This window comes from Xiphophorus maculatus, chromosome 9 (genome assembly GCF_002775205.1).
Source record: "Xiphophorus maculatus strain JP 163 A chromosome 9, X_maculatus-5.0-male, whole genome shotgun sequence".
In the NCBI taxonomy this organism is placed as follows: domain Eukaryota; kingdom Metazoa; phylum Chordata; class Actinopteri; order Cyprinodontiformes; family Poeciliidae; genus Xiphophorus; species Xiphophorus maculatus.
This window is the reverse complement of record NC_036451.1, coordinates 17,472,883-17,498,333: the sequence shown is the minus strand read 5'-3', so window position 1 is coordinate 17,498,333 and position 25,451 is coordinate 17,472,883. Positions and strand designations below refer to the sequence as shown.

At 36.7% G+C, this 25,451-nt stretch overlaps 3 protein-coding genes across 4 annotated transcripts; 1 reads left to right on the top strand and 2 right to left on the bottom strand.

Annotated features, from left to right (window-relative positions):
- Positions 1–439: 439 nt before the first annotated feature.
- On the bottom strand, positions 440–13,248 carry faah (fatty acid amide hydrolase). Of its 2 annotated transcripts, XM_023339978.1 has the most exons (16): positions 12,936–13,248; positions 11,674–11,787; positions 11,405–11,545; positions 11,138–11,271; positions 10,035–10,241; positions 9,921–9,961; positions 9,700–9,824; positions 9,005–9,130; positions 8,549–8,646; positions 4,114–4,213; positions 3,991–4,034; positions 3,736–3,884; positions 3,163–3,308; positions 1,555–2,720; positions 1,076–1,175; positions 440–952 (listed from the first exon to the last, which is right to left on the bottom strand). In XM_023339978.1, exons 1-14 carry the CDS (start codon positions 13,149–13,151, stop codon positions 2,598–2,600), a joined length of 1,764 nt encoding a protein of 587 aa, XP_023195746.1. In that variant the 5' UTR covers positions 13,152–13,248; the 3' UTR covers positions 440–952; positions 1,076–1,175; positions 1,555–2,597. The 2 variants fall into 2 exon arrangements, with proteins under 2 accessions (XP_023195746.1, XP_005795802.1); XM_005795745.2 differs by having other exon boundaries at positions 1,076–2,720.
- A 1,485-nt stretch (positions 13,249–14,733) lies between these two features.
- LOC102236219 (cytochrome b-c1 complex subunit 6, mitochondrial) lies at positions 14,734–17,022 on the bottom strand. The gene is made up of 4 exons (XM_005795648.3): positions 16,808–17,022; positions 16,497–16,517; positions 15,317–15,478; positions 14,734–14,953 (listed from the first exon to the last, which is right to left on the bottom strand). Exons 1-4 carry the CDS (start codon positions 16,850–16,852, stop codon positions 14,921–14,923), a joined length of 261 nt encoding a protein of 86 aa, XP_005795705.1. The 5' UTR covers positions 16,853–17,022; the 3' UTR covers positions 14,734–14,920.
- Positions 17,023–17,820: 798 nt separating this feature from the next.
- On the top strand, positions 17,821–25,430 carry LOC102236470 (cytochrome P450 2J6-like). Its single transcript, XM_005795649.3, has 12 exons — positions 17,821–18,156; positions 19,419–19,581; positions 19,776–19,925; positions 20,006–20,166; positions 20,486–20,662; positions 20,882–21,023; positions 21,132–21,319; positions 21,402–21,543; positions 22,191–24,755; positions 24,963–25,023; positions 25,131–25,201; positions 25,299–25,430. The coding sequence occupies exons 1-9, from the start codon at positions 17,953–17,955 to the stop codon at positions 22,364–22,366; spliced, it is 1,503 nt and encodes a 500-aa protein (XP_005795706.1). The 5' UTR covers positions 17,821–17,952; the 3' UTR covers positions 22,367–24,755; positions 24,963–25,023; positions 25,131–25,201; positions 25,299–25,430.
- Positions 25,431–25,451: the final 21 nt, after the last annotated feature.

Sequence of the window (25,451 nt, the reverse complement as noted above, 5' to 3'; positions counted from 1 at the left end):
GCTGCTCAGTGATGAAGACGTGGAGAGGAAAAAGAAAGAGGGTTTGTGTCTTTGAAAGCACACAGGTGTTTTGAAAATGCATACCTTCATTTTAAATGACTTTACACAGCATATCCAGCAGGCCCAAATTAACTGTCAGATTTGATTTCAACACTTTTAAAGTGTCTATATGGGTCCACACCAGAAAGTGTTAATTTAACTCTTTTTGGAGAGTTGGTACCTAAACTCTAATTACCTTAAGTGTCAAATATTAAATCTGCTGGAGTTAATCATTTAACACTTACTAACACTAATTCAGAGTTAGATCGTAATATTAACGCTCACAGAGTATTTTTTTTTACTTCATAAGAGTTATTTGTAATTAATATTAAATGGATATCTTATTGTTTTGAACTTCTAAAAATTATTTGGAAAATAAACATTTAATAAAGAGGCAATGATTTTCTCAAATGCATTTATTTCAATACATGCACCATAATTACAAAACATATTACAACGTGGAATAATGTGCATGTTTCACATGTCGCTTTCATTCACATATTGCTTATATGTCAAAAGGTCTGACATATAAGCTGTGCAATACAAAATGCAGTATGCTCAATACATTTTTCTTCAATACAATATGCATGAAATTGTTCAAAGTACAAGGTGGAGATAGTAAAGCAAGCAGTTCATGTAATATGATAGAGCAAATTTTCTTTTAACAGGTAGATTGCCAGATATTACAGTACATAACAGAAACAACCTGAAATTCAGATCCATCACTTCTTACCCAGTTTATGTTTCTGTTGATAAGAGACTGGGCCTCTCTCTCCCAAAGAGCTGTCCACTCACTAACACAGATTGTCTTCGGGTTGTAGGCCTGTTGGTGAAGTTTGGCCGGGGACATCACCGTGCTCCTCTACCTAATGTGAAGTCTTCAGTCTCCGAGTACGATAGCCAGTGTTGGTCTCTGGATCATAACAAACAAAAAACATAACAATGAAAAATGGAACGAAGGAATACATTTTTACTACAACTCTAACAACAAGCCTCAATTATGGAAATGTGGAGTTTCAAAGATATTAACACTTACATAATCATTTTTGGAGCTTGAATCTTCAAAGGATCCATGGAGGGTTGACATGGGGAGGTTGATGCTGACGACTGGCAATTCATCCGCAACCATACGGGTACTGATGTATAGAAAAAGGCAATAAAAGGATTAAAACATGCTGCAAAATGTATTTAAGACACAACAGCAGGAATAATGCTTTCAACATGAGAAAGCCTTTTACAGTTTATCAGAGGAAAAAAAATATCAAAAAGATTGATAAATCTGACCAATATTCACATAAACGTTCAACATCATGAAAAAACACACTCCAGATTATTACGGATCTGTTTGTTAGCCAAGAATTTGACTGAATGTTCACCGGCTCGATTTGTTTTCAACACTTATACTTCACAAACATCACAACACCGAGCAGTGTGGGGAACGTGATGTCTATCATACAGCTTGATCTCAACTCAAAATAATAGTTATAAACCATCTCAGAAAAAATAATTACTTACCAATCCGCAGTGAACAACTCAGACATGTGGAAAGTAAATTGTCCTGAAATGACTTGGCTTCTGTGGGAACCTGTGATTCTGGGGGCGGAGTCAGTGAATTAACTCCTTTAGTGTTAAAGTAAGAGTTAAGAAGTCAAGTGTTACTGGTTCCACTTTAACACCTCTAGATTTGATACGGAAACACTTTGTTTTAACACTGGATTTTAACTACTAACAATATACACCCCAGAGTTACTGTACATACACAGAATGTGGCTCTGTTAGAGTAAAATTAACTCTGCTTTTGCATAAAGTCTAACACCAAACCATTTAACACTTTTTAATTTGCTGTGTAACATTAACTCAGCTGCAAGCTTTCCTGTAAAACGGAATTTTTAAAGACAAATTAAACTTTATTCTCATTTATGTGATTACAAAAAATATTTAAATTACAAATGTTTATTCTTTTCAAATCTGTGCTCATTTTTACAATACATTACACGTTATTTGCTGTGTTAATTTACGCATGGGTGCAAGTTATCAATTGTCTTTTGGTTATGCCCAAGTGTTAGCCATCAAACACACTGAGATGGAAAAACAAAACAAAAACATAATTTTTCAAGTCTAATTAACACTAAATTGTGAATCTAAAATTCATGTTATGTTTATAATAATCAGCATATTTATGTGCATAAATATTAATGGTGCAAAAGTCATGAAGAAAGCTTTCAATTTGAGAAACATTTGTCAAAATTAGCTAGGAAATGCACATGATTTATTAACAGATTGAGTAGATTTTTATAGTTCCAAAAATGAAAAATAAAAAAAGTGTCAGTTCATTCATTACTCTAAAGGAGAATGATCATGCCGTTCAACAAACTATTGAGCTACTCTAAAGCAAACAAAATCACTTTAATTATTGATTTATTTGTTTAAACTTCCTTAACACGATCAACAGATTTTGGTTTACAAACCATATGTAAAAACCAGAATCTTTATCAAACATTGTAGTGTGATTAAGGCATGTCATCCAGCTGTTGGATCCAGAACATCCATGCGCTGTTTCAGTTTTTCTTGTGTTTGACAAGCTGTTCCACCTCCTTCATGAAACGCAGACAGAGCTCATCCTGCCACGGCAGGGCCACGCACTGCACCGCCACGGGCAGACCCTCCGCGCCGCTCACAGCCTAAAACACAAAGGTCCAATGTGACGCCAAGCAAACTGCTTATATGGTCTCTGCTGCCACTTGGTGGACAAACGTGGTACTGCCATAAACGAGATTAGCGAAGAGATTATCATGGAAGCTTCATTACTAAGGGTAAACTATCAGTGAGGATATAGTTGGGCCAACAAACTGCATATGTAAAGCAACCAAAGTGAATAAAGCTTCAAAAGGGAGACAGAAAAAAATAGATAAACAGCTTTAGCTTAGAAAAATTCATTATCTTTGGCTAATTAGTTAATTTCTCTATAATTCTTGAGGTGCTTTTACCCAGTAAAACATCCTTAAAAAAAACTTATAAAACAAAAAATAAAACTAGTGGCTCAACAAAGCTCTAAAGAATAACTACCATATTGTATTTTGTTGTATTTGGCATTTTTTTATGGCCTACATCAAACAGTCTCACCAGTTTATGCAGCTTGTCCCAGGTGTCCTGATAAAGGCCCTTGAGATGCTTAAGATCCTCCTCGTCTTGAGCTGTCACCGTGGATACAGGGACAGCACCGGCCGGAAAATTAAGGAGATTGTATATCATTGTTAAGCTGGAGAGACCTGAAAGGAAAGCAGACCAAGAAAATGGCAGAACTTGAAAAAAAGATTTAGGACTATTTCTGCAAGCCTGAGGTATTTTCACTCCAAGTACATTGTGACAAAAAAATTATTTTAAAAATGCTTTGTAATGTAGAGATTTCAATAAAGAAAATCAGAATTTGGGGGTCTTGTGTTTTCCAGATACAGGGATTAATAAAAATTATGATGCAGAGCTGCACTGTTTTCTATGAAAAGAGCAAAAGCTGGTGAAATTTGTAAAGGGACAGACTCACAGGTTTTAACAGATTCATTAAATTATCACATCAAGAGACAATCCATATGTGGATAAAAAAAACTCTAAAATGTGTGGAGAAAGCCTCTTTCATCAAATCATTCATTATTCTTCTATCTCCAGATGTTTTAGTAGGAGCTTCTCATACAACCCTACATGTGAGTCTGCCGCAGTATAAGAAGTTGAAGGCCGGTCCAATCATGGGGCAGAGCAGCACATCTATGTTGTATTTCCTCCAGTGTGCTATCGTCTCAGAAATGTAGTCCTCAACATCAGCATGCTGCTTCCAAACCTCCGGGGCGGAACTGAAAACATCAAGGTGGGGAAGGACATGGAAGCATTTTGGTTCAACAGATAATTTGACAGACAACTATAAAACTAAAGCGGCTAATTTAAAGGACATCGTCATACCTGACGCCACAGAGGGCGCCGAGAGTGGGAGGGATGCGAGGAGACTGGGAGAATAACATGAAATGAGAATTAATCTGTATCTGAATTATATTCTTATTTCTGGAACAGTGAGGCAGAACTCACAAAGGGCTTCAGCAGGAACTTGAGGATTCTCTTCAACCAGAGAGGGATGGAGTATAGATGAATCTGAGGTTTGAGGCAGGGATCCACAGGCCCTCCCTTCCTGAAACAGAAGCAGGATGATCGCCGTGATTTACTGGAAATACTGCACTACTTTCAGAACAGATCCAGCTATTGCTATCTTTATTTAACTAAAAATGATTTAATCACAGAATACAAAAGTTAACTACAATTGATAGAAATAGGTGGATAAGTTTTTACATTTAATGGTGCATGTTAGAAAAATTATCTAAGTTCATTTACTTGTGAGTATATTTGAAAGATTATGTTTTCATATTATTATTCTGTTTGATATTTACTTGACTTCTCTCTTTTGTAGTACACTATTAACTATTTTTAGGATGTTTGCCTGGAGGCTAGAGAAGTTTGTACATTCCTGTGTTAATAGCTTTCTGTGAAACTGATTGGTTGTGGTCAGCCTCATACCCTTGTAAGGGCATGTCCACAGAAGGTTCCAGAACATCCTGTAGTAAAGGTCATTGGTCAATTCTTTGTGTGACTGTGTGAAAAAGCCCAACCTCCTTCCTTGTTTTTTTCTAATAAAAGAGCAGTGCAGACAAAGAGCTGGCAGAGTTGATCCCAGACAGTGTTTGACGGCGGCTCTCCGCGTCTGGTTTCTGCTCTCCTCTTCTGCAGAAAAGTAATTTGTGTCTCTGGTTGATTCTTTGCAGGTTAGGACCTAAAATAAACCTATCATTTGGGGGCTCGTTCGGGATTCCCAACATACCCGCCGCTGACGGAAGTAAGACACGCTGAAATCTGCCGGCAGTCAGGTTCTTCGGACCTGTAAAAGTCCCGGGGGGTAACTTCCTCACTGGGCCAGTGTTTTAGGTCACCTCCTTCTGCCAGCGGCAGATTGACGGGACTCAAAACCGAGACAGAGCAGGAATCAACCAATTAAGTGAATGGTACGGGCGGTTTCAAGTCCCCCGTATAAAAAACACACACGAAGGGAAAGGTAATAAGTGTGATACCTAAAAAACAGTGGGAAAAGTAAGTGGTGGGCTTGTTGGGGATGATTATCAAGAATTCTCCACTCAAATCACCTATTGAATTGAGTCGAAGCGAGAATTACCACAACAAGAACTTGGCCACCACCCCACTCTTCCTATCCCCCGTTCCGTAGAGTCCACCCTAGGTGTGGAAGGAACGGGACGAAAACACTGTAAAATATGGGTTTTTCACACGGGAAGGAGAAAAGTCTTAAAGGGGATGAGAAGTTAATGTGTCAGATGGAGCCAGGAAACTTAATGTACCTGACTAAATGGAAGAAGAAATACGGTGTAGATGGCGTGTTGAAAGTAAAATAAAGAAAAAACGTGGTGTTCAGGTTTAAAAAGTGTTAGTTCGAAAACTGGTACCAGAAAACAGGAAATTATTGGTTGTTGTTAGATTCTAACATAAGTTTGAGATATCTCTTTTAAATGTGCACGTTATTTAAAACAGGTTTCTGAGGACTAGAGTTTAAAATTAATTCAATTAAAACATGAAAAATGTTAACAAACCATTGGAAATTTCCTGAAGCTTCAGTAAAATTTGATAAACAATTAGAGTAAAGAAAATGATGAGGACAGACTGAAAATTGGTGACTGATGAAATTTTGACCGACTACAAATCTGACCAGTTGTTTTGTGTTTTTATTCATGTTGGTGTGAAAGAGTGTGTGTGATTGGAGATAAAATACCACCTGGTATTTTATGTCATATAAATACAACGAGAATCTAAACAGCACCTCTGTAAGTGGATGCCATAGGCAAGAATTTTTCACTTGGACACCAAGTAGAAGTAGAAATTACCCTACAGAGCATTTTTTAGTGCTGTCTCATGGTGCAAAATTTCCAGTTTTTAGAACACCCTATGTGTTCAACTGGACTAAATTATTCAAATTAAGCAATAACAGCAGTAAGTGTGACCTGCAGTGTAAAGATTGGAAGGTTATTGAAAGATGGAATCCTGATAAAATAAAACATCTGAACAAATTGAAAGTAAAATTATGGGTTCTAAGGTTAAATAAATTGGTAGAACTACAAGATGAAATAAAAAAAAAGAAAGAAAGAATAAGCCAAGAAAATGAGGTCACAGAGGATTGTGGAAATGATGTATTGGCAAATAGATGACTAAATGAAAAATAAATTAAATAAATAAATAAATAAATAAATAAATAAATAAATAGATAAATAAATAAATGATCAGGTAGAGAAATAAATAAAATAAAAAATGTATATAGAATTGAGAACTAAAATATTAGATAAAAATGTTAATTATTCCTTCTAGGTTGAGAAAGTGGTAGTAAAAATAGAATAAAATACAATGAGTTACAATAGGAACTTTTTATTGAGTTGAGGATAAAGAAAAAACAGAAAAGACCTTTAGAGAAACAGGCCCTAACTGTAAGAGGAATTGCCCAGATAACAACAAACTGCAGCATGCAGCTGATTCTAGATATTTTCACAATCAGTCTTTTTAAACTGACCAAAACTTTAAGATAGATAAATATTATTAAATCTACAGGACTTATTGATAATTAAGACAGGATAAATTAGAAGCAACTCTCTTGTTAAATAGAAATTGATTAAATACTGAAAAGTTTGCTAAAATTTACAAGCTTTGTTGTTGAAGGATAACATTAAGTTTGAAATAACTTATTGGTTAATGAAAAAGATCATGTGGAACTATTGTAGAGAATCAATATTAAACTGTAATAAGAAATGATTAAAAGTACCTACAGAAAGAAGAGAGGGCTGTAAATAAAATAAACCTATCAGTGCAGATGACTGTTTTTGTTTCCATCAAAGCAACTCAAATCTAGTTTTCTTTTATTGTGCTTCTAAATTACAAATAGCCTTAAAAATGTTATTAATGCACTCAAAACATATAGTAAAACAACTTCTTTTTGATTTTCATGTGTTTGACATCACTGGAAAGCTTAGAATCTGCACTTTAAAAATGTATAAATAACTCAAAACGCCCTGACTTGTTCATGATTTTGTCGTGGTCAGACATTTATAAAACAGCACCACCATTCTCATTAGCTGACACGAATATTTTATTTCAGGTTGCATATATTAAAATGTTGTGTTATTGTGGGGAATTTTCAAATTAGGTTGTCCATGAGTATTTGTTAAATTGGTTAAGTTGTCTTCAGCCTGAAAAGGTTTGAGAAACACTGGGTTAATCAATAACTCTAATGCTGCTTTTTGCAATAAATCATTGATTAAGTAAGAGCCTGCCATATAAAGAGATGACTTATTTCAGTTTAACTAAAACACCAGCAGGAAAGACAAAATGTTACCCAACTGACCACATTTTTTTCCACACACTCTCCTGAATCAATGTTGCAAAATGTTTTGTGGTATTATGAAATTCAACAATAAATAATTCATGATTTTTAGAGGTTTTAATTGAGAAAAACAACATGCAAAGTGTCAACATTTCCTGTTACAAATTTCATAACTTCTGCAGTTCGCTCCATTTGGATCTCATCTCAGTCTTGACTAATGTTGACCCATTAAAGTTTTTAGACTTTTTTAGAACTGACAACTAGAAGCTATATGAATTTAGATCTTGGGAGTTTCTAGGCCATGGACACCAAATTTCAATGCTTTGACATTGGCCTCAATCGTGCTGGAAAAAAATGTTCATCACCAACTTCACATCTAGACTGGCAAATTTAGAGACTGGGCATCCTGGAGATTATTTCCTTTCTCTTTGCAGTTGCACTAAACCACTACGTAAATTAAGGTTTTGTATTTGTATTACTTGCATTTCATCAGATGGCTACTTGCAGCAAGCTAAACTCAATGCAAACTGTATATATTGCAGAATTTCTCAGTCTCTGAATCACACACTAACAGGTGGTTGATGTTTTTGTACTTTCCAAACAGATTTTTTAAAACAATTTCCAAAAATTTGATTTTCTTAAAAAAGAAATCTGTTTAGTTTAAACATGTAGATGTGGCAAACTGACATAATTTTTTTTAATATAAACAATGACATAAATCACATCACAAATGCTGACTATTGCTTTCTGACACAATATCCAACTCGGGAAGATTTTTTTTCAACAGATTACACTTTGTCCTAATTTCAAAACTACTAACAAGTGCTGAAAAGGTTAATGACTGAGAGGAAATCTTTACAAAACATGAACTTTTATTCTGGGAAAATTTTTAACCAATCTTTCTATTAGCTATGTTCATGCTTTCTCTAAATTGGATGAGTCATTAATTATGTTTTAGCCACATCTTGCAAAATATTACTTTCAGTGTTTTTGCTGAATTTAAGACGTGTACACACAGATTTACTTTCCATTACATTACAATTATAAACATTATCGGTTTAGTCAAAGCCTTAAACATAATGTTAAAACACAACTTACAGTTTTTGCAGCATGGTGGCAGCTCCATCTGCAAGCACGCCCTTGATTATGAGTTCAGTGACAGCGTGATCCACCCTCAGAGGTTCATAAGGCACCACCTAACAGCAAAGATGATCGCATCAGAAATACTGCTTATTTTACAAAGTTGTGGTCTTCACAGTAGTGTCTGCAAATATGTGTGTGTGTGTTTGTTTCTAATACCTTGTGGGGGCCATTTTCCTGACATATACTATGTTGTGGGGACACAACGTGGGGAAACGCTGTTTTTGGGTCAGGGGTCAGATTTAGGACTAAGGTGTGAATTGAGTTTTGGTTAGGGTTAGGATAAGGGTAAGGGTACAGTTTAGGCTGTAGAAATTAATGGAAGTCAATGGAAAGTCCCCGCAAAGATAGCTGTGCAAACATGTGTGTGTGTGGGGGGGAGTGGGTGTGTGTGTGTGCGTGTCGTGGCCTTACTGTGTGCCCAGCCTGCTCCAACAGAGCTTTGACCTCTCGGAGGCCACGAATCATGCACGGAGGAGGCTGCGTGTACCCATCGTGTTCAAGGTAACCGATTCTGAGAGGCTTAGAGCTCTGGTATGTCTGCAGAAAAACAATTTCCATTTATTTGGATTCTGCATCAGACTGTCAGTTGTTCAACAGCATAAAAGATTATGTGTTCCTATATGTTACAGGTTTTATGCTTAATTAAAAATTTTCCCAGAGGACTCACAATGATCTGATCCACCAAATCGGTCAATGAGGCAAACCGATAAAGCTGGCATGAAAATAACTCCATATTGAAACATGATTGTTGTTGAGCTGAACAAAACAGCACCACAAATGCTGACACAGACTAACCCTTTAAAATGTACGTTTTTAAACGTAAATTGGTTTATTTTTTAAAGCAGATAATTATATACACTGCATAAGAATACATAATCAATTTCTCTCCTCATTGCCCAACTTCAAATCAGACAAAAAAAAATGTCCTGTTTAAGGTCAGTTAGGATTACCAAAATTATTTGCATTTGTCAAATTCCAGCATAATGGGGTTTTTTTAGTCAAAAAAAAAAATCCTCCTTCACTGTCTTAATATTTGACACAAATTTTACTTTAATCCGTTCAGAAAACCTTGATAAGAAAAACAAATTCAACAGCAGAGGACACACCTGAAGATTAAAGGGTAAAGGTGGAACAGTTGGGTCCAAGGAAAACATGTGGTCACAGAGCAGAGCCTGCATGCACAGAGCTAAACTGTCCACGTCCCGTGCCAGGGGTCCAGGAGATGAGAGCACTAAGCCAACAGGAGCCGCAGCAATGTTAACAAAATGTTTAACAAGAAAACGGTAATATGTCATTGTGTGAAGTTGTGAGGACTATCAACACTTACCGCACTTTTGACCTCGGTAAATGGGAACAATGCCCTTTGAGCTAACGGTGACACAGAGTAAAGGTGAAGTGACTGTGTTAGAGCCATCCATAAAACTGACTGAAGTGTGCGCACCTGAGTCGGCCTGTTGTGGGTTTAAAGCCACAGATGCCGCAGAAAGAGGCAGGTATGCGGATACTCCCCCCTATGTCACTGCCAATGCCAAGAATGGAGCCCCCTCCACCAATCAGCGCCCCCTCCCCACCAGAGGAACCTCCAGAGGTCTTCTGAGGATTGTAAGGGTTGATCGTCTGCCCAAAGATGGGGTTACTGCAATCATAACTGCAAACAAAAGGCAAAAACAGACGCATATGAAGCCAGATATTTATATACAATGTGTAAAAATAGACACACAACCATTATCTTTTTTCAAATTAAGAACACATTTTTTAAACAATTCTGGAAAGCTCAGATAATTATCTTATGTTTTTTTAAATGGTAGTTCAAAGAAGTTTAATTTATTAGGGGTTCACCAGTAGAACCCCTAATAACCCAGTCTGTCCTTTGTGTTTGAAAGCAACACAAAGGAAAGACCGATGGAGGGTCTGGTGTACTTAGATAGATAGCTACCATATGGAAAGAATATTATGTAGAAATATTGAACCAACATCTCAAGACAACAGCCAGAAAGTTAAAATTTGGACATAAATGTGTTGTCCATAAGGACAGTGTCCCTAACAATAGCACCAAATTAGCTACAAAGTGGCTTAAGTACATTAAAGTCAATGTTTTGTAGTGCCAACATAAAAATCCTATCTTCTTTCAAGAGATAATTTGTTGGCAGAATTAAAAGGTGTAATTAAAACATTACAAATGTAACTCGGTTATACAAGTTCTGTAAGGAGAGATGGAGCAAAAGCGCAGCAAAATATTGTGAGGAGCTTCTGGAAGAATACCCAAAATGTATGATCCAAGTCATGCAGATTAAAAGACAACCCTAAAAAAGGACATCTTAAAGACATTTAAAAAATCTAACATCTAGAAAATAATTATAAAGAACTTAAAAACAATAAAAGTTTAGTCCAATTTAACGTCGTAGGGTGAGGAAAATAAAGGCTATGTGCTTTTCATGCACTGTGTCATATATCTGTTTCAACTACAAATTCTAAGGACATAAGATATTTTTTGTTATTTATGCGCAATGTGTGTGTCACAACAGTGCTACAGTTTTAAGTTACTTTAATAGTGCTTGTGGCAGGTTGGTTTTTGTGAAAGGAATGGCTCCTTGTTTCTTCAGTACTTCCACGATCACACTATCCTTCTTGGCTGGCTGGCTCAGATTTATGATCACGCCGCAGGTGCAGTCACAGTTCTTTGTAGTAAGGAGATAATAAGTAGAAAGAACAGAGGGCAAAGTCAGATAGTGGCACGTCAAGGCAATAAATCTCATCTTTATCCAGACAACGAAGAAAGATCACCACAGTGAACTTCTGCCAGCTGTCTACCTTATATGAAACATTTTCTTTTATGCTGATGGGAACACCGTACAGCAGGCCGTCCTTGTTGGAGCCAATTGTTCTCAGCTGGTCGAAACTCTCCAGCAAAATTTCTGTGCAGCAGTTCAGCTTCTTGTGCACAGCCAGAGTCTGTTTGAAAAGAAGCTGTTATTTGAATTAAACCTGCATTCAGACACTGAAAATATAAGGGTCACATTGCAAGAGGGGGTTTTATTAAAGCATCTGGGGTGGTGAAAATGTCATATTGGAGACTGGACCTTTTGCATGTAGGAGTAAAACACATCCTCCGGGCACAGCGAACCTTCCCGCAGCTGCTTTGTCAAGTCAGACAACGACAGTGACAATATGGCAGCAGAGTCACAGGATGGATGCTAGAAGAGAAGCAGCACAAATGGGCTGATTACATTTGCTGAGAATTGGGAAAAGTCAAACACATATTTTTAAGTTGGTTTTAAAGTTCCAGGTTTCCCCCAGTGTATTATAAGCCTGGCGGGCCACCATACTTTACTTGTGCCCCCACCAGGCTAAGCACTGGTTATTTATTTAAGTCTTTTTAAAATGTCTCAATTTTTTAAGACTTTTTAGTTGCTGTTCAGGTATTAAACTTCCAGTCTTTTGGCCCGTTGGCAGAATTAAAAGATGTGCGAGCACGGACAACATCACAAGTATTTCTTTGTGGGGACGACGAACAAGGTGTTCTAACCACTGGGCCAGGGTCCAACCACTGGGTACCAATGGTTACTTATTGACTACAATAGGTAACCAACCTTGAAGTTTTTTACCTATTGTTCACTGGAACAGTTACTCACTCACCCACCCATTAGAAATCTCCATATTTTTATTTTGTTATGGATTTCTAACCCTTTGCAGACTCATACATGGGAATAGTCTTAATAAAGATGTGTTCTTAAATATATATGTCTTTTAACTAACTTGATTTTATCAGACAGGATCCATTTAAGTGATATGACTCCACAAGTCGGGCAGTAATACAGCCTGGGTGTTGCTGGTCAAATTGAATCAGAAAAATGTCATAAATCACAGCTAAGATATGATTCATTTAAGGCCAGGTTGTTTTAATTAGTTTTTTCCCCATCCTCAGTGAAATCGTGATTTGAAAATAGCTTTGTTATCTTCTCAGGTTATCCTCATCTGATATGAAAGTTTGCTTAATAAGCTGAAAAATGTAAGTGTCCACCCCCCCCCAAAAAAAAAAAATCCTAAAGAAATTTGTAAGGGAGAAAGTACTTTTATCTCAGCAGTGTAATTATTTCAGCGTCCCCTGGAGTCATTATTTCTGATATATTCATAGATTTGTGATTTCAAAGATTAGAAGTCTCCCGCTGTAGGAAGCCTTAACATGTCAATGACAGATTGCAACATCAGGGTTTAAAGTTTGCACATGCAACCTGACAGCAAGTGGCAGTTAAAAATATGAATATACGTGCATTAGAAGGAAATGATTAATAAATTGAATGTGCTTCCACATATTTCATACATTCCGAGCCCGACCTCTTACCAACTGTTTGTACCGGAGCACTTCCTGCTCAGCTCTCTGCAGGCTCTCGGTCCTCCTGTTCCTGGCTCTTTGGATCTTGTCCTTCGCTGCCCGGTGCCCGCTAACGGTCTGCACCACCATCAGCAGGGCGCCCACCCCGCAGACAGCAGAGGTTAACAGAACCGCTGTCTGGCTCTCCACCTTCACTCCCTCCACCAAGTCTTTCAGAGTTTCCATTCTTTCCCTTTCGGGTGCAGAGACAGGCTAACCGATGCTAGCAAGCAGCTTATAGTGAGGACAACTATACTCCTTTTGGTGCACGCTGGAAGGGGCGTGGTTAGCTCATCATTATCACAAATCATCCAGGAACTTCCTGCTTTCTGACGAATCGCAACCCTGGAAGATTTTCTCCAGCCCCCCCAATTTCTACACGGAATGTTTTTATATAGGATTTAGCTCTTTCCAGCAGGGGGCGCAACTACTGCATTCAAGAACGGATTGTGAAAGTTGGGAGTTAGAGGCACAATTAAATAAATAGACGAGTCAGAAAAATATATTTACATGGAGGACGATTAACGTTATAAATAAATTCAGAAAAATAATAATGCAATTTTAATGTTTTAAAATCGTAAGTATTTTCCCAAACAGATTATTGTTTCACAATAAAAGTCAGATAATAAGATTAACGACAGGGGATTGGTCTATACCTAAACCGCTGAGCAGGTTAACCAATCAGATGTTTGGATTTGACAAACACTAATATGTATACTTTTCACAATTTAGTATTTCACTGAATACTAAAATAAATATAAATGGTTTTATGTATATAATGAAATCATATTTAAAATGGCAATTATTTGTGTACTTCATTAATTGACACCTTTACAGTTAGATTCAAAATACCCTTAGTAGAATAAATTTAAAGTAATAGTATTGGCAATTTTATCAATATTTGGGAGTAGTACTGAACGTTTTAGAGCCCAGCACAGTCCTGAAACTTATTGCCTGTGCAGGTAGCTCAACATTAGGGCAATGGTAAGGAGTCCTTCCACCCTCAGAGACATGAAACCAAAAGCTGAATCATCAAAAATACCAACAGACACATGGAGGAAGTTGGTCAGCAATTATAAGGGTTTCATTCTTGTAATGCTAAAAAGGGCTTTTGCACTGATTATTGACAAGGATTTTTTTGACATGTGATCCTTTTGCTTTATTGAAATTTAAAACAGGCACATTATTTTAATTTCCTGGACTTATTTTTGGGGTGATTTATGAGTCACTCAATCATGACTGTATCAAAATATATTTTATTACTGACTGCATCAAAACTTTCAAATACAAAAATATCCATTTGGTTACAGGATTTTGAACTTTTAATTCTTGATAGAGAAGAGTTGTGGTTAGTTTTTTATTTCCAAGCCTTTTGTTTTGAATGTGTTCCTTTTGTATGACTGGTATATTTTTAACATTTGTTTTGCATCCTACGATTAATAATTCTGTTGTTTTATATTAGGGACACACTACAGCCCTCTTTTTGTTTAAGTTCCATAAAGTGGAACTTTAAGAAACATAATATTTCTTGTTTTACTTCAGGTGAAAACATTTAAAACCTTTTAAGGAGAATTTTTGATGAGTTCATTATTGTATAGAAATTGCTAATCACATTGACCTTTACTCAAAAGTCGAGACCAACCTGCTGATCTCCCTATTGTTGGTTGCATGATCAAGAAATGTTGAGATGATAAATACATAAGGTCATACACATAAATTATGTTAACATGCATAACATTGGCAAAAACTTCAAAGGACACATGTAGAATTTGTGTTTCTAAGTCACTTTATTGACATATTGAATCACAATAAACTGCTGAACATTTTTTTCATATACTTAAGATACACATTTTAAAGTTACAACATGCAGCAATACATGGACGAGTTTAAAACCCCATCGTCCTGGTAATACTATTTTTGAAGAATGTTGTCAGTGTTGTCCAGCCAAGATGGACTCATTTGACAGAATGGAACAGTTTGTGAGACACCTATAAAGAGAGGAGGCAGAAAATTCAGCCTGAGCAACAAACAAACAAACAAAGGGACACATGACTTTCTTAAACGATTTGAAGGAAATAAAACATCCATTACAGGAATGTATGTAAGGCTGAAGGGTCTTGTTCAGCCTCTCCACTTTCATCTCCTCTAATTACCTCAATCTATCTTAACCTTTAACCATTGCTTCACTTACTTTCTCTTGGAAGCAGGAAGACAAAGCTTGAATCGCTTTGTTTTGGTGATAGTCACAGATTGACATTAGTCATAGTAAAATTCCAACTGAAGTATTAAGCCAATGTATTAATTTTGTTTATTTAATCATCTTGCTGGGTCAAACAGGCTAATGTACTTACGCAATGGTCCCGAGCATGGAGGAAGTCAAACAATTCCTCAGTACAATCCTCCTGTGTCTGAGACCGAGAGCCAACTCTGGTCTCGCAAAGCTCCAAACGTTCCTGGGTATGGACGCAGTGCTTTGTCTCCGCACACTTCTGACGCAAGGTTTCAAGAGGATCCTGCAACCAGAATGTATATAAATCTAGAGCATTTCATAATTGCATACATGTTAGCATTTGCTTCTTCCCTTGATACCACAAGGAAGTCGGTATCTAATCAATTGGAAATTTAATTGATAGAAATTATATACTTTTTTTGCACTGCAATTGAATTCTAATTAGGCAGTCCTATTGGCTTGGTGTTAAAACAAGCTGTGCAATACTAGCTATAATCAATTATTAGTGATTAAGCTTCAAAGTGTCGAACTGGCGCATTGCATATATCACGGACAACATTAGGGATTGTGTAAAGTTTAAAGCTTCAACCGAGACCACGCCTCCAGCAAAGAAATAAAAAATTGTTTCTCAATAGCTAGGAATCCAGAACCTCTGTAGGAAGCAAACAGCGTGGAAAAAGAGGCTGGATTTTACTCAGATAACCTTAATGCAGCAGTACTATCCGAAATGGGCCCTCACACAGGGACCATGTAAATGCCGGCATCTACTGTGAGCCTGTTCTGCAAGAACATCTTCCAAATCGTCAAGCTCAAGTGGAAGGAGGAGCGCATGATCTGCACCGAGGTGATGGAGGAGATGATGCTGAGAGTGCGCGCTCCCGGCCGCGCGCCTTTTTCAATACCGTAATTATAAAGCAGTCTTTGCCATCACTCTTACTGGTTTCGAAAAAAAAAAAATCTATCTAAAATAAATAAACAAATGAGACGTAATGAATTATCGGCGCAATTAGTTAAGTTTATTTTATATATAAAAATATTTCAGTTATGGCTATCAGGAAAACCATGTGATTAAAAGGAATAAATGCCTGTGACAAGGCTATTTCTGGTGGAAAATATGGCGGTCTCTCTGTGCACGAAGACAGCAGAAATATAAACAATAAAGCAGATGATCTTTGCATATCTATATGTGTTTGTTTATGCCTTCTCGCATGGAAAATGCATTAATTTAAAAAAAAGGTATGAAAATCCTAAGTGGCACTTAAATAAAAACAACTCAAAGATAAATGCTGCTGCTGACTTACCACCATCTCCTCCTCTTCCTCCTGAAACAGACAGAACCAAATCAATAGCATCATTCATTTCCAATCATCACCTAACATTTTTGTCCAGATCTGTAAATCTTTCTCTAGAATAAATATATTTTTAAAAGACCTCTGGTTTATACTCGTATTAGCCTAGGATGTTTCTCAACAATGAGCCCGAACTTAATATTAAGTAAAGGGCGCTAACATCAACGTTAGCCAATGCTAACGTTGATGTTAGCATTGAAGCTACGTTTGTACAAAATGTCATCAGTGTATTTTAATGTTCTTAATAAGAAATTATTACTAACATCTTCTGGTTCTCCTTTCACGACTGTCGTCTTCCCGAAAACCATATTTCAATGTTTTATTCTTGATTGCCTGTCAAATCACGGCTCTTGGAGGACACCTCAGGTCAAATCAACTAGCCGGCTGTTGTTGAAAACAAGCACTACGTTTCCGGTTCCGGTATATACAAAATAAACTTTAAGTGCTTCTTGGTTGTTTACTTATTTATTATTATTATAATTTAGTGAAATCAGTCAGCAGTCGGTTGAACATCAACTTAATGGATTCACATACGCACTATTTACGGACAGTCAACATTTGAAATTATCCTTCGACAAAAGAAAAAGAAAAAAGCAAGCAGCTATGTGGTCAAGTACAAGCTCACTGCTGCCATCGTGCGTTATAAAGTGGTACTACAGTAGCAAAGATGAGAGACAGTGGGTTGTAAAATCCTTGCAGTGACAAAGAAAGTTGTTTGATTATATCGACAATCTGTCAATTAATTGGACCAAATTGTTTTGAATTGAAGTAAAACTATGGAGCTTCTTTATAATATATTGCAGCCTGCCAAAAGTGTTAAACTAAGTATTGTTTTCATAATAATCTAGTAAATATTAAGAAAATTCATAGACAATGTGGTTTGTTTATTCATAATTCATTGGATTTATAATGCTTACAAAACTTCGAATGCTTCTTGTCAAACTCTGAGCACCTTGTAGCACTTTACAAGACACCTCTGCTGAATTGCACACAAGCTGGGGCACCGGTTCTTCTGCCTTTTCACCATGACATGGATAGACCTAAAAACAACTCACTAGAGAAATGATGAGTAAACCTTCTGAGACACGTGAACTTTGAAGCTGGAGATTTGACTTCACAGCAAAAATCCTAACCCATTCCCTCCATGAACTCTGCATATTTGATCCACAATAATAAAGTCAATACATATATTAAAGTTAATCAATTACTACAGTGACACCTTTAATTTCCTCATAAAGCACATAGAGGTCAGAGTCTGGTGTAATTAGTAACTTATTTCCTCAGGGACAACAAACATTGATCTGTGCCTTTGCAGACGGTACAGAGCGGAACATTTTCTTTTTCACGCAATATAATCTTTTTTCCCTGGAAACAAATTAAAAACTTACTGACCATCCGCGTTGGCAGAATGAATTTGTTTTTTTCCATATTTGGTTTCTTTGTTGATTGGGATTTAAAGAGTCTGCTGCTGTTTGCAGTTGTTTTCATCATCACAGCGGATTATGTTAAAAACCGTCGACCACTTGGTTTCCCTCCAGGACCCAGAGCTCTACCAATTGTGGGAAACGTATTTACATGGGACCAAAACAGGCCCCATGAGAAGCTGATTGAGGTATGGAATAATCTTAGACTATAACCAAACAGTACTAGTTTGTTAAGGAAAATGATTATTTTGGTGCTTAATGCAGTTAATTTTATGCATGTGTAAAAAGGTTAGGTTGGATACTCTTGTTTTGAATCGGACAGACAGGGGTTAGAATGCAGATCACTAAATGGGGCCTTTTGCTGCCCGGCTAGAACACAGAGTCATAAATTCGCATTCTTGCAGGCAGTCGGGGGAGACCTGCTGGAGGCCAGCATCTGCGATGGTGTGAAACTAATGCAAAATAGAAGATTGAAACCCCTTAACATTTAATTTCTAAGTATTAATACTATGTTTTTACTGAAGATTGTATTATCTCATTTTAAAACTACTAAATGATGAAGGTATCTGAAAACTGTATTATCTGTGACGATTTTAGAAGCAAATGGAAATTGTTTGAATGAAAATGTTTTCTTTACTATTAGAAAATGGCTCAGGAATTATACTTTATTTTGTCCTGTGGATTTTATGTATTATTTTGGCAGAACTCAATCTTTTGGGGGGCAGATTGTGCAAAAGCAAAAAAGGGGTTTGCAAAGATAACATTTCTTGAAGTCTCTTCGAGAACGTTAGGAGAGATAATGGAAGAGACGTCAGATTCCGAGGGTGTCTGCGAAATCTTATCTTAAGACTCTCGGCGCCGGGGACATTCGTACCTGGTATCCTCTAAGATTAACTGGTCCGCCCTTGTCTCTTGACGGAAACCAGACGCCTTTGGAACTTCGTTGTAAAATTAGGAGACTTCTCAAGTTTCCTGACTCCTTACGGGAGTTTCGAATTGGTTAAAGAGTGGAACGCCTTAATTGAATATATTAAATTGGAGAAACACCCACTGAGTATAAAATTTCATGCAAGCCTCAGAAATTCAGAATGCTACCACTGTTTTGCTTTTGAGCATAAAGCTTTCTCCAAAGACGCGTCTTTGCCCCCCTTGTTTCTTTGTGTTTCTTTTTTCTATTTTTTTTCCTGTTACAGGTAATGAATATATCTCTATATCTCTGCAGCTTTGTTAATTGATTCATGCGTTATTTTGTGTGGAATTAAACTCTGTGATCTGTGACGGCAACGCGCAGTGTCGTGGTTTCACTTCCTCCAGCCGCAGTCCGCCTGCCAGAGATCCGTGGACTTTAAGGAAGAAGGAGCCAAACTTTTTGTCCAAAGTTAATGTTAATTATTCTTCCTTAATAAGTTTAACAAGTCATGTTTTATTTGTTTGTTTCCCTCTCACCCAGTTGGCAAGGACTTATGGAGATGTATACAGTCTAAGATTTGGTCAGCAATGGGTAGTGGTGTTAAATGGATTTGATGCTATGAAGGAGGGTTTGGTTGTAAATGGAGACAGCATGGTGGACCGCCCAGTTCTTGCTTTGCAGGATGAAATAACAGGCGGATTAGGTAGGACAAGGATTCTCAAAATTAAGCTTGAATGTGCACATTTGCAATTCTTAATACTACTTAATGGATTGGATTAAATAAATACAAAGCATTGATCAAAGTTTCACAAATAATAATAATAATAATAATAATAATATGATTATTTTCACTTTTATTAGTAGTAGTAGTAATATTACCTTTTTCTTTGTCATCAGGTGTTATATTCAGTAATGGAAACATCTGGAAACAGCAGAGACGCTTTGCTCTTTCAACCCTCAAATACTTTGGGTTCGGGAAGAAGTCTCTTGAGCCTGTCATCCTGGATGAATTCACACATTGCGCGGAAGAGATCCGAGGCTATAAAGGTACCCATTTAGCATTCAGAGAGAGTTTCACAAGGGTCAGCTGCTCAATTTACTTGACATTTTTCTGCTAAATTCTGAAGGAAAACGTGTGAATCCACATCTCATCATCAACAATGCCGTTTCCAACATCATCTGCCAACTGGTCTTTGGCCACCGCTTTGAGTACGGGGATGAGAAGTTCATGAAGCTGATGCTGCTGTTTGACCAGGCACTCCATATTCAAACTTCTACTTGGGCACAGGTATTGTGTTTTAAAGCTATTGATGAAATGCTAAGATTTCCTCCCAAGACTGAGTACATGCAAAACATACCAGTTAGTAGTAGTAATTATACGAGTGGTAGTATGTTACTACTAAATATTTGCAAGTGCACATGCTGCAAGTGTGCCCACAGCTGTAAATAATCAATCCTGTTATCCAAGGGATGAACACTAGAAGGAGAAAGCAGTGTAGTAGCAGTTTCATGACGGTCAAAAACAGTCAGCCATAAAGTCTACCACGTCCTATTAATCCTGATATTAATTAGCTCAGTCTGTCCTTTTAATCTATACTTCTGTTCAGCTCTACAATTCCTTTAATCTGCTGATGAGATTGTTGCCAGGTCCACATCAGACCGTCAAACAGATCTGGTACGATGTGAAGAAGTTCATACGAGAAGAGCTGAACCAGCACAAGAAGAACTGGGATCCTTCAAACAACAAAGATTACATTGACTGCTACCTGCAGGAGATTGAAACGGTGACTGATAAATACATTTGTCGTAGTAATCAATCCTAATCCAGGAGCACAGATCTACTTTCAAACTTATCACCATAACTTTGAGCATTGCCAGACTGCAACCTGCAATTTAATCATGTTCCAGAGTTCAAGCAGCTCACTTGTACATTCTTAAAATTAAAATTGCTATACAAGTTTGATCTGGGTGGATGTTGATGTATTCTTGTTTTTTCCCCACAGAATAAAGCGCAGAATGACAACACATTTGATGAAGAAAATTTGATCATGTGTGTCCTGGATCTGTTTGTGGCGGGATCAGAAACCACATCCACCACCCTGAGATGGGCATTTCTCTTCATGGCTAAACACCCTGAAATCCAAGGTCTAAAAACTCATCCACATAATGCTCCTTTAGTAACACACAAACACTCAAAGTCCCTGAGTTTCTAAATTACATCCGACATCCACTTTCTGAATTTTATTTGCACAGAAAAGGTCCAAGCAGAGATAGACAGAGTAATTGGACAGTCCAGACAGCCATCTATGGAGGATCGTGCCAACCTTCCCTACACAGATGCCGTAATCCACGAGATCCTTAGGATGGGCAACATAACCCCTCTTGCCTTGCCACACTCTACCAACAAAGAAGTCCAGCTAGGAGGTTACACCATCCCAAAGGTGACTTCCCAAAAGACTGTAGTGAAGTTTTATGTTACAACCTTTTTATTGTAGTTAAACACTTTTATTTCATATTCACCAGGAAGTGCTGATAATCCCAAATATAGCTTCAGTGCTGTTTGATAGGAAAGAATGGGAAACACCTTTCACCTTTAACCCGGCACACTTCCTGAATGAGAAGGGCAAGTTTGCAAAAAAAACATCTTTCATCCCTTTCTCTGCTGGTAAGGAATCTAAACAGCCATACATTGTGTTTCATACCTTATTATCTTTTTTTACATTACAACCACAAACCTCAATGTTTTTATTGGAATTCCTATATAATTCCAGATTGACAAACGTGGCATATTATTGTAAAATGGGTAGAAACATATTTGTTGTTTTGTAGTCATATTTAAATGTAGAAATGTCAAAAGTGGTGTGCATTTATTTGTATTCAGCCCCTTTTACTGCTATGCCCTCTAGTAAAGATATATGCAAAAAAGGGCCAGTATTGTGAAGACAATGAATACAGGTTAAAGTTGTGAAGATGTTTAAACCAGGGTTAGGTTTTATCCTAAAGTCTCTACAACTCATAGAAAACTATTCACTCATCACCTAAAAATGGAAAAATTACAGCACAACTGCAAGGTTGTCAAAACATGTTTGCCCAACCCTTTATTGAGATACTTAATTGCTGCTCAAGCATCTCCAAAGACCATTTGATGACTGTACTTTTCATTATGCACTAAGTTTGCCTATGTATATTTTACTATTTATATTGCTCGAAACTGAGAAGGACATGAATGTTCCGTATAGTGATTTGGGTTTGTTATTAATTAGAAGATTGTTTACTGACACCTGCACCGCCTCTCTAATTCTTCTGTCCCAGGAAAGCGTCTGTGTCTGGGAGAAAACCTGGCCAGGATGGAACTTTTCCTCTTTTTCACATCCTTCATGCAGCACTTCAATTTCTCAATGCCGGCTGGAGTAAAAGTTGTGATGGATTACCGCGCAGGCGTCACTCTGGCACCAAAACCGTATGAAATCTGCATAACACCACGCTAAGACCAACGTTTTCATTATTTTAAAGAAATGCAGGAGCAAAAAACATACCTGCCATGCGTTTCTGACCACAAACATCTCTACACGAGTCAGGTGGAGAGTAACCAATTTCTGCTGTTTAAATGCATACTGTGACATTTGTTTTTTTTTTCAATTGTGAACACTTCTACATAATTGCAAATTTTGTTTAGAAGAGTGTCTTACAGAAAAAAATACCTAGAAAAAACAATTTCAGGTAGTTTTGGAAGAGCGATCAAGCCATTTCGCAATGATTTGGTGTTCATCATTCAGCAAACAAGCACAATGATTGACATACTGAAAATCGAAAAAACATTTTTAATCTTTCAATGTGTGAATACAAATTCCTCCAGAATTGGGAGAAAATGCAAAACAAACCAATAACTACACCTAGGCGTTTAGAGGCCACAAACAAGTTTTCAGTTAAAAAATAATAAAAACAGACATTTTATGATTGTATAGGTAGAAAACCAAAAAAAAAACATAAAAATGAACATGTATGTTTCAGAGATAGAAGATCTAAAGTGAAGGAGAACCCCGTCAGCATTTTTCAGAGAAATTAATAGGAACATGGCAGTACAGAAAAGGTTTGCATAGCTGCTTCATTGCAACAAATCAAAAGGAATCAACATTCATTAATTATTCCTATTAATACAGTGTATTTTGCTTATTTTGGTTTTGCAGTTTTAAATTGTTTGCTTGTTGTGATTTGATGCTCTACTGTTCTCCTCCCAGAAGATATTAAAAATGTACTTGCTTTACTTTGAACTGAATCCACTACTTTACTGCATCAACATCTGTTCTCCATTTAATTTAATTCAAATGTATTTTATTTTATTTCATTTTAGTTTATGTTTTAATCTTTGTTCAGGGTAATTCATGGTGCTTTAAAAGAAAAAACAGGCAATAAAACTCATTAGAAACACATAATGCTTTGGAAATTTTGATTTTAGAAAATAAATCTTTAAGTGCCATATAAAAGTAACATTATGTGGAAATATAAACACATAATAAATGTACTAATTATGTATAATTATGGTCCAGGAAACACTGAGTGAGCAGGTATCTGATAATCTCAATGATCTACATTTATTTTTTACCTGACCAGTACCTCTGAAATATCTTTAGGCCAAAATTCCTTAAGTGCTTTGTAATCCATTGAAACAATTTCACATTCGATCCATTTATAAATCCTGAGCAAGCTCATTCTTTTCAGTCCTCTTTTTTTGCCTTTAACTTTTCATGCAAAAACAATGAGACTAGCACAACATGCTGGCTCTGTCCAGCATGTATTGTGGTATTACACATATAGATTTGGCCCAGCTCTGAATTAGCAAAATGACCTAAAATGGTGTGTTTTAGACCCAGCAGTCTAAAAACTGCATATGTTGCCATGGTTACTGACCCTGGTAAGTGAAGCAGCTTCAAGATTGCTTTTATTGAAATTCCCAAACTGATTCAAACTGACTCACTAAACCTGCTACGTCCCCCTCAATAAGAGTCGGATGTTTTTAGTATGTTTTTAGTATGTCCTCATATTATTATTTTAGCCCTGAAAGTGTGAGTACTTGCTACCTTTACCCTTTTCCATACCTAAAAGCATGTATTGAAAAGCATACTTTGGCCCTTTTTGCAAAAAAATCTGCAACAGCTGAAATTATCCTTGGTAATCTATTTAGGCAATTACTGCCAAATAAACCAATTTTCACCTAAATGAAGTGCTTATAAATCCCAACCATCCAAGTATGGAATAACACAAATTCAGCACTGTTGGTCATTCGAATGAAGCCCAAAATTATACCAGTTCTGTTTGTCCAGTGTATGCCCATTAATGAAAGTGGAAATGCAACATAGATTTAGTCAGATTAATAAAATATTGATTACAAAAGCAAGCAAGACCACTAAATGACTAAATGAGGAGGAACTGTTGACAATATGTGTTTATTTTTGAACTGGTCATTACAGCCTGGAGAGATTCCACATGATGTCACTGTGATGAATATTCTGCAGTCCATGAATGTCTAAACAGATATTTGCAAACTCTCTTTTGACATCACATAATGGAGAAGTACTTGCTTGAATTGACCATGAGTTACTAATTATGTTGCTCAACAGCACAGAGTGCGAAGATGTTTTGCTTCCCTTTTAAACAACGGAAGGTACAGACCTGATTCCAGGTGTTTGTTATCTGCTGATTTGACTTAAATCCCTGTGATTTACACTTGAATTGATCTTAATTTATTTGTACTTGTTGCAACTTTTTTCTGAAAAGATAAGATTATCCTAGTTACAAGCTTGTTTTTGCAATTTTTAAACAGAAAAAATGTCAAACGGATGTATGTCGAGATCATAAAATCCCTTCTCTGCAGAAAAGGTAGTATTTAATGTATTATTACAATCCTAGCTCACACTCTGATGATTTTTCATGTTATTTCATTTTCCTGTTAATAAAAAAAATACTTTTAGCATTTTATGATCATCTTGGCTTGTTCAATTTTGTAATTAAAATATGAAATTCACCACCCATTGTTCTTAGCAGACCAATATATTCACCTATTTAACATTTTATTGCTAATATTAGCTTGCAGACAAATGCACGATTTCCTAAAACCTCCTGGTGGCTCTGTGTTCCTTATAAGAAGGTATGTTTACTACAGCAAATTTGTTAAATAAGTATACATCCCACAAAAGTGGTTGTAAGTTATGAGACTCAGCACTGTCTGACGAAGTTCATGTATGTGTTCTAAAGAAAAAAAAGACCCATTTCAAACAAGATGTTGTCCAGTTTTCAATTTCTTCAGCCTCAGTGAGAGAAAAGAGGTAAAATACAATTTCAATCAAGTTTTATTTTTAATCATCTGTAGTTCTATTGGTGCTATAGCTGTGTATGCTGAATCATGTTTCCTTTTGTCACTAGCTTCAGCACAAACTCACAGGATGCAGAAGTTAGTTCTGGGGTCTGGATTTCTCCTTCTTCTGACAGTCCTATATCTACTTATAATGAGGACGACACTCCAGATTCAGTCCAATCAGTCTTCGCCAAAAAAACGTATGAATCTCTTTATGTTAT

What these genes read in the sequence shown, in the direction of transcription:
- faah (XM_005795745.2), bottom strand. Translation starts at nt 13,151, where the DNA reads ATGGAAACTCTGAAAGACTTGGTGGAGGGAGTGAAGGTGGAGAGCCAG. An exon ending in TTACCGAGGTCAAAAGTGCG is followed by an intron (nt 9,825 to 9,920) that starts GTAAGTGTTGAT and finishes CTGTTGGCTTAG; the next exon opens with TGCTCTCATCTCCTGGACCC. An exon ending in GCCACCATGCTGCAAAAACT is followed by an intron (nt 4,214 to 8,548) that starts GTAAGTTGTGTT and finishes CTTCTGTTTCAG; the next exon opens with GAAGGGAGGGCCTGTGGATC.
- LOC102236219 (XM_005795648.3), bottom strand. Translation starts at nt 16,852, where the DNA reads ATGGTTTTCGGGAAGACGACAGTCGTGAAAGGAGAACCAGAAGAT. An exon ending in AGGAAGAGGAGGAGATGGTG is followed by an intron (nt 15,479 to 16,496) that starts GTAAGTCAGCAG and finishes TTCTGGTTGCAG; the next exon opens with GATCCTCTTGAAACCTTGCG. An exon ending in TCCATGCTCGGGACCATTGC is followed by an intron (nt 14,954 to 15,316) that starts GTAAGTACATTA and finishes CTCTCTTTATAG; the next exon opens with GTGTCTCACAAACTGTTCCA.
- LOC102236470 (XM_005795649.3), top strand. Translation starts at nt 17,953, where the DNA reads ATGAATTTGTTTTTTTCCATATTTGGTTTCTTTGTTGATTGGGATTTA. An exon ending in CCCATGAGAAGCTGATTGAG is followed by an intron (nt 18,157 to 19,418) that starts GTATGGAATAAT and finishes CCTCTCACCCAG; the next exon opens with TTGGCAAGGACTTATGGAGA. An exon ending in TAAACACCCTGAAATCCAAG is followed by an intron (nt 21,024 to 21,131) that starts GTCTAAAAACTC and finishes TTATTTGCACAG; the next exon opens with AAAAGGTCCAAGCAGAGATA.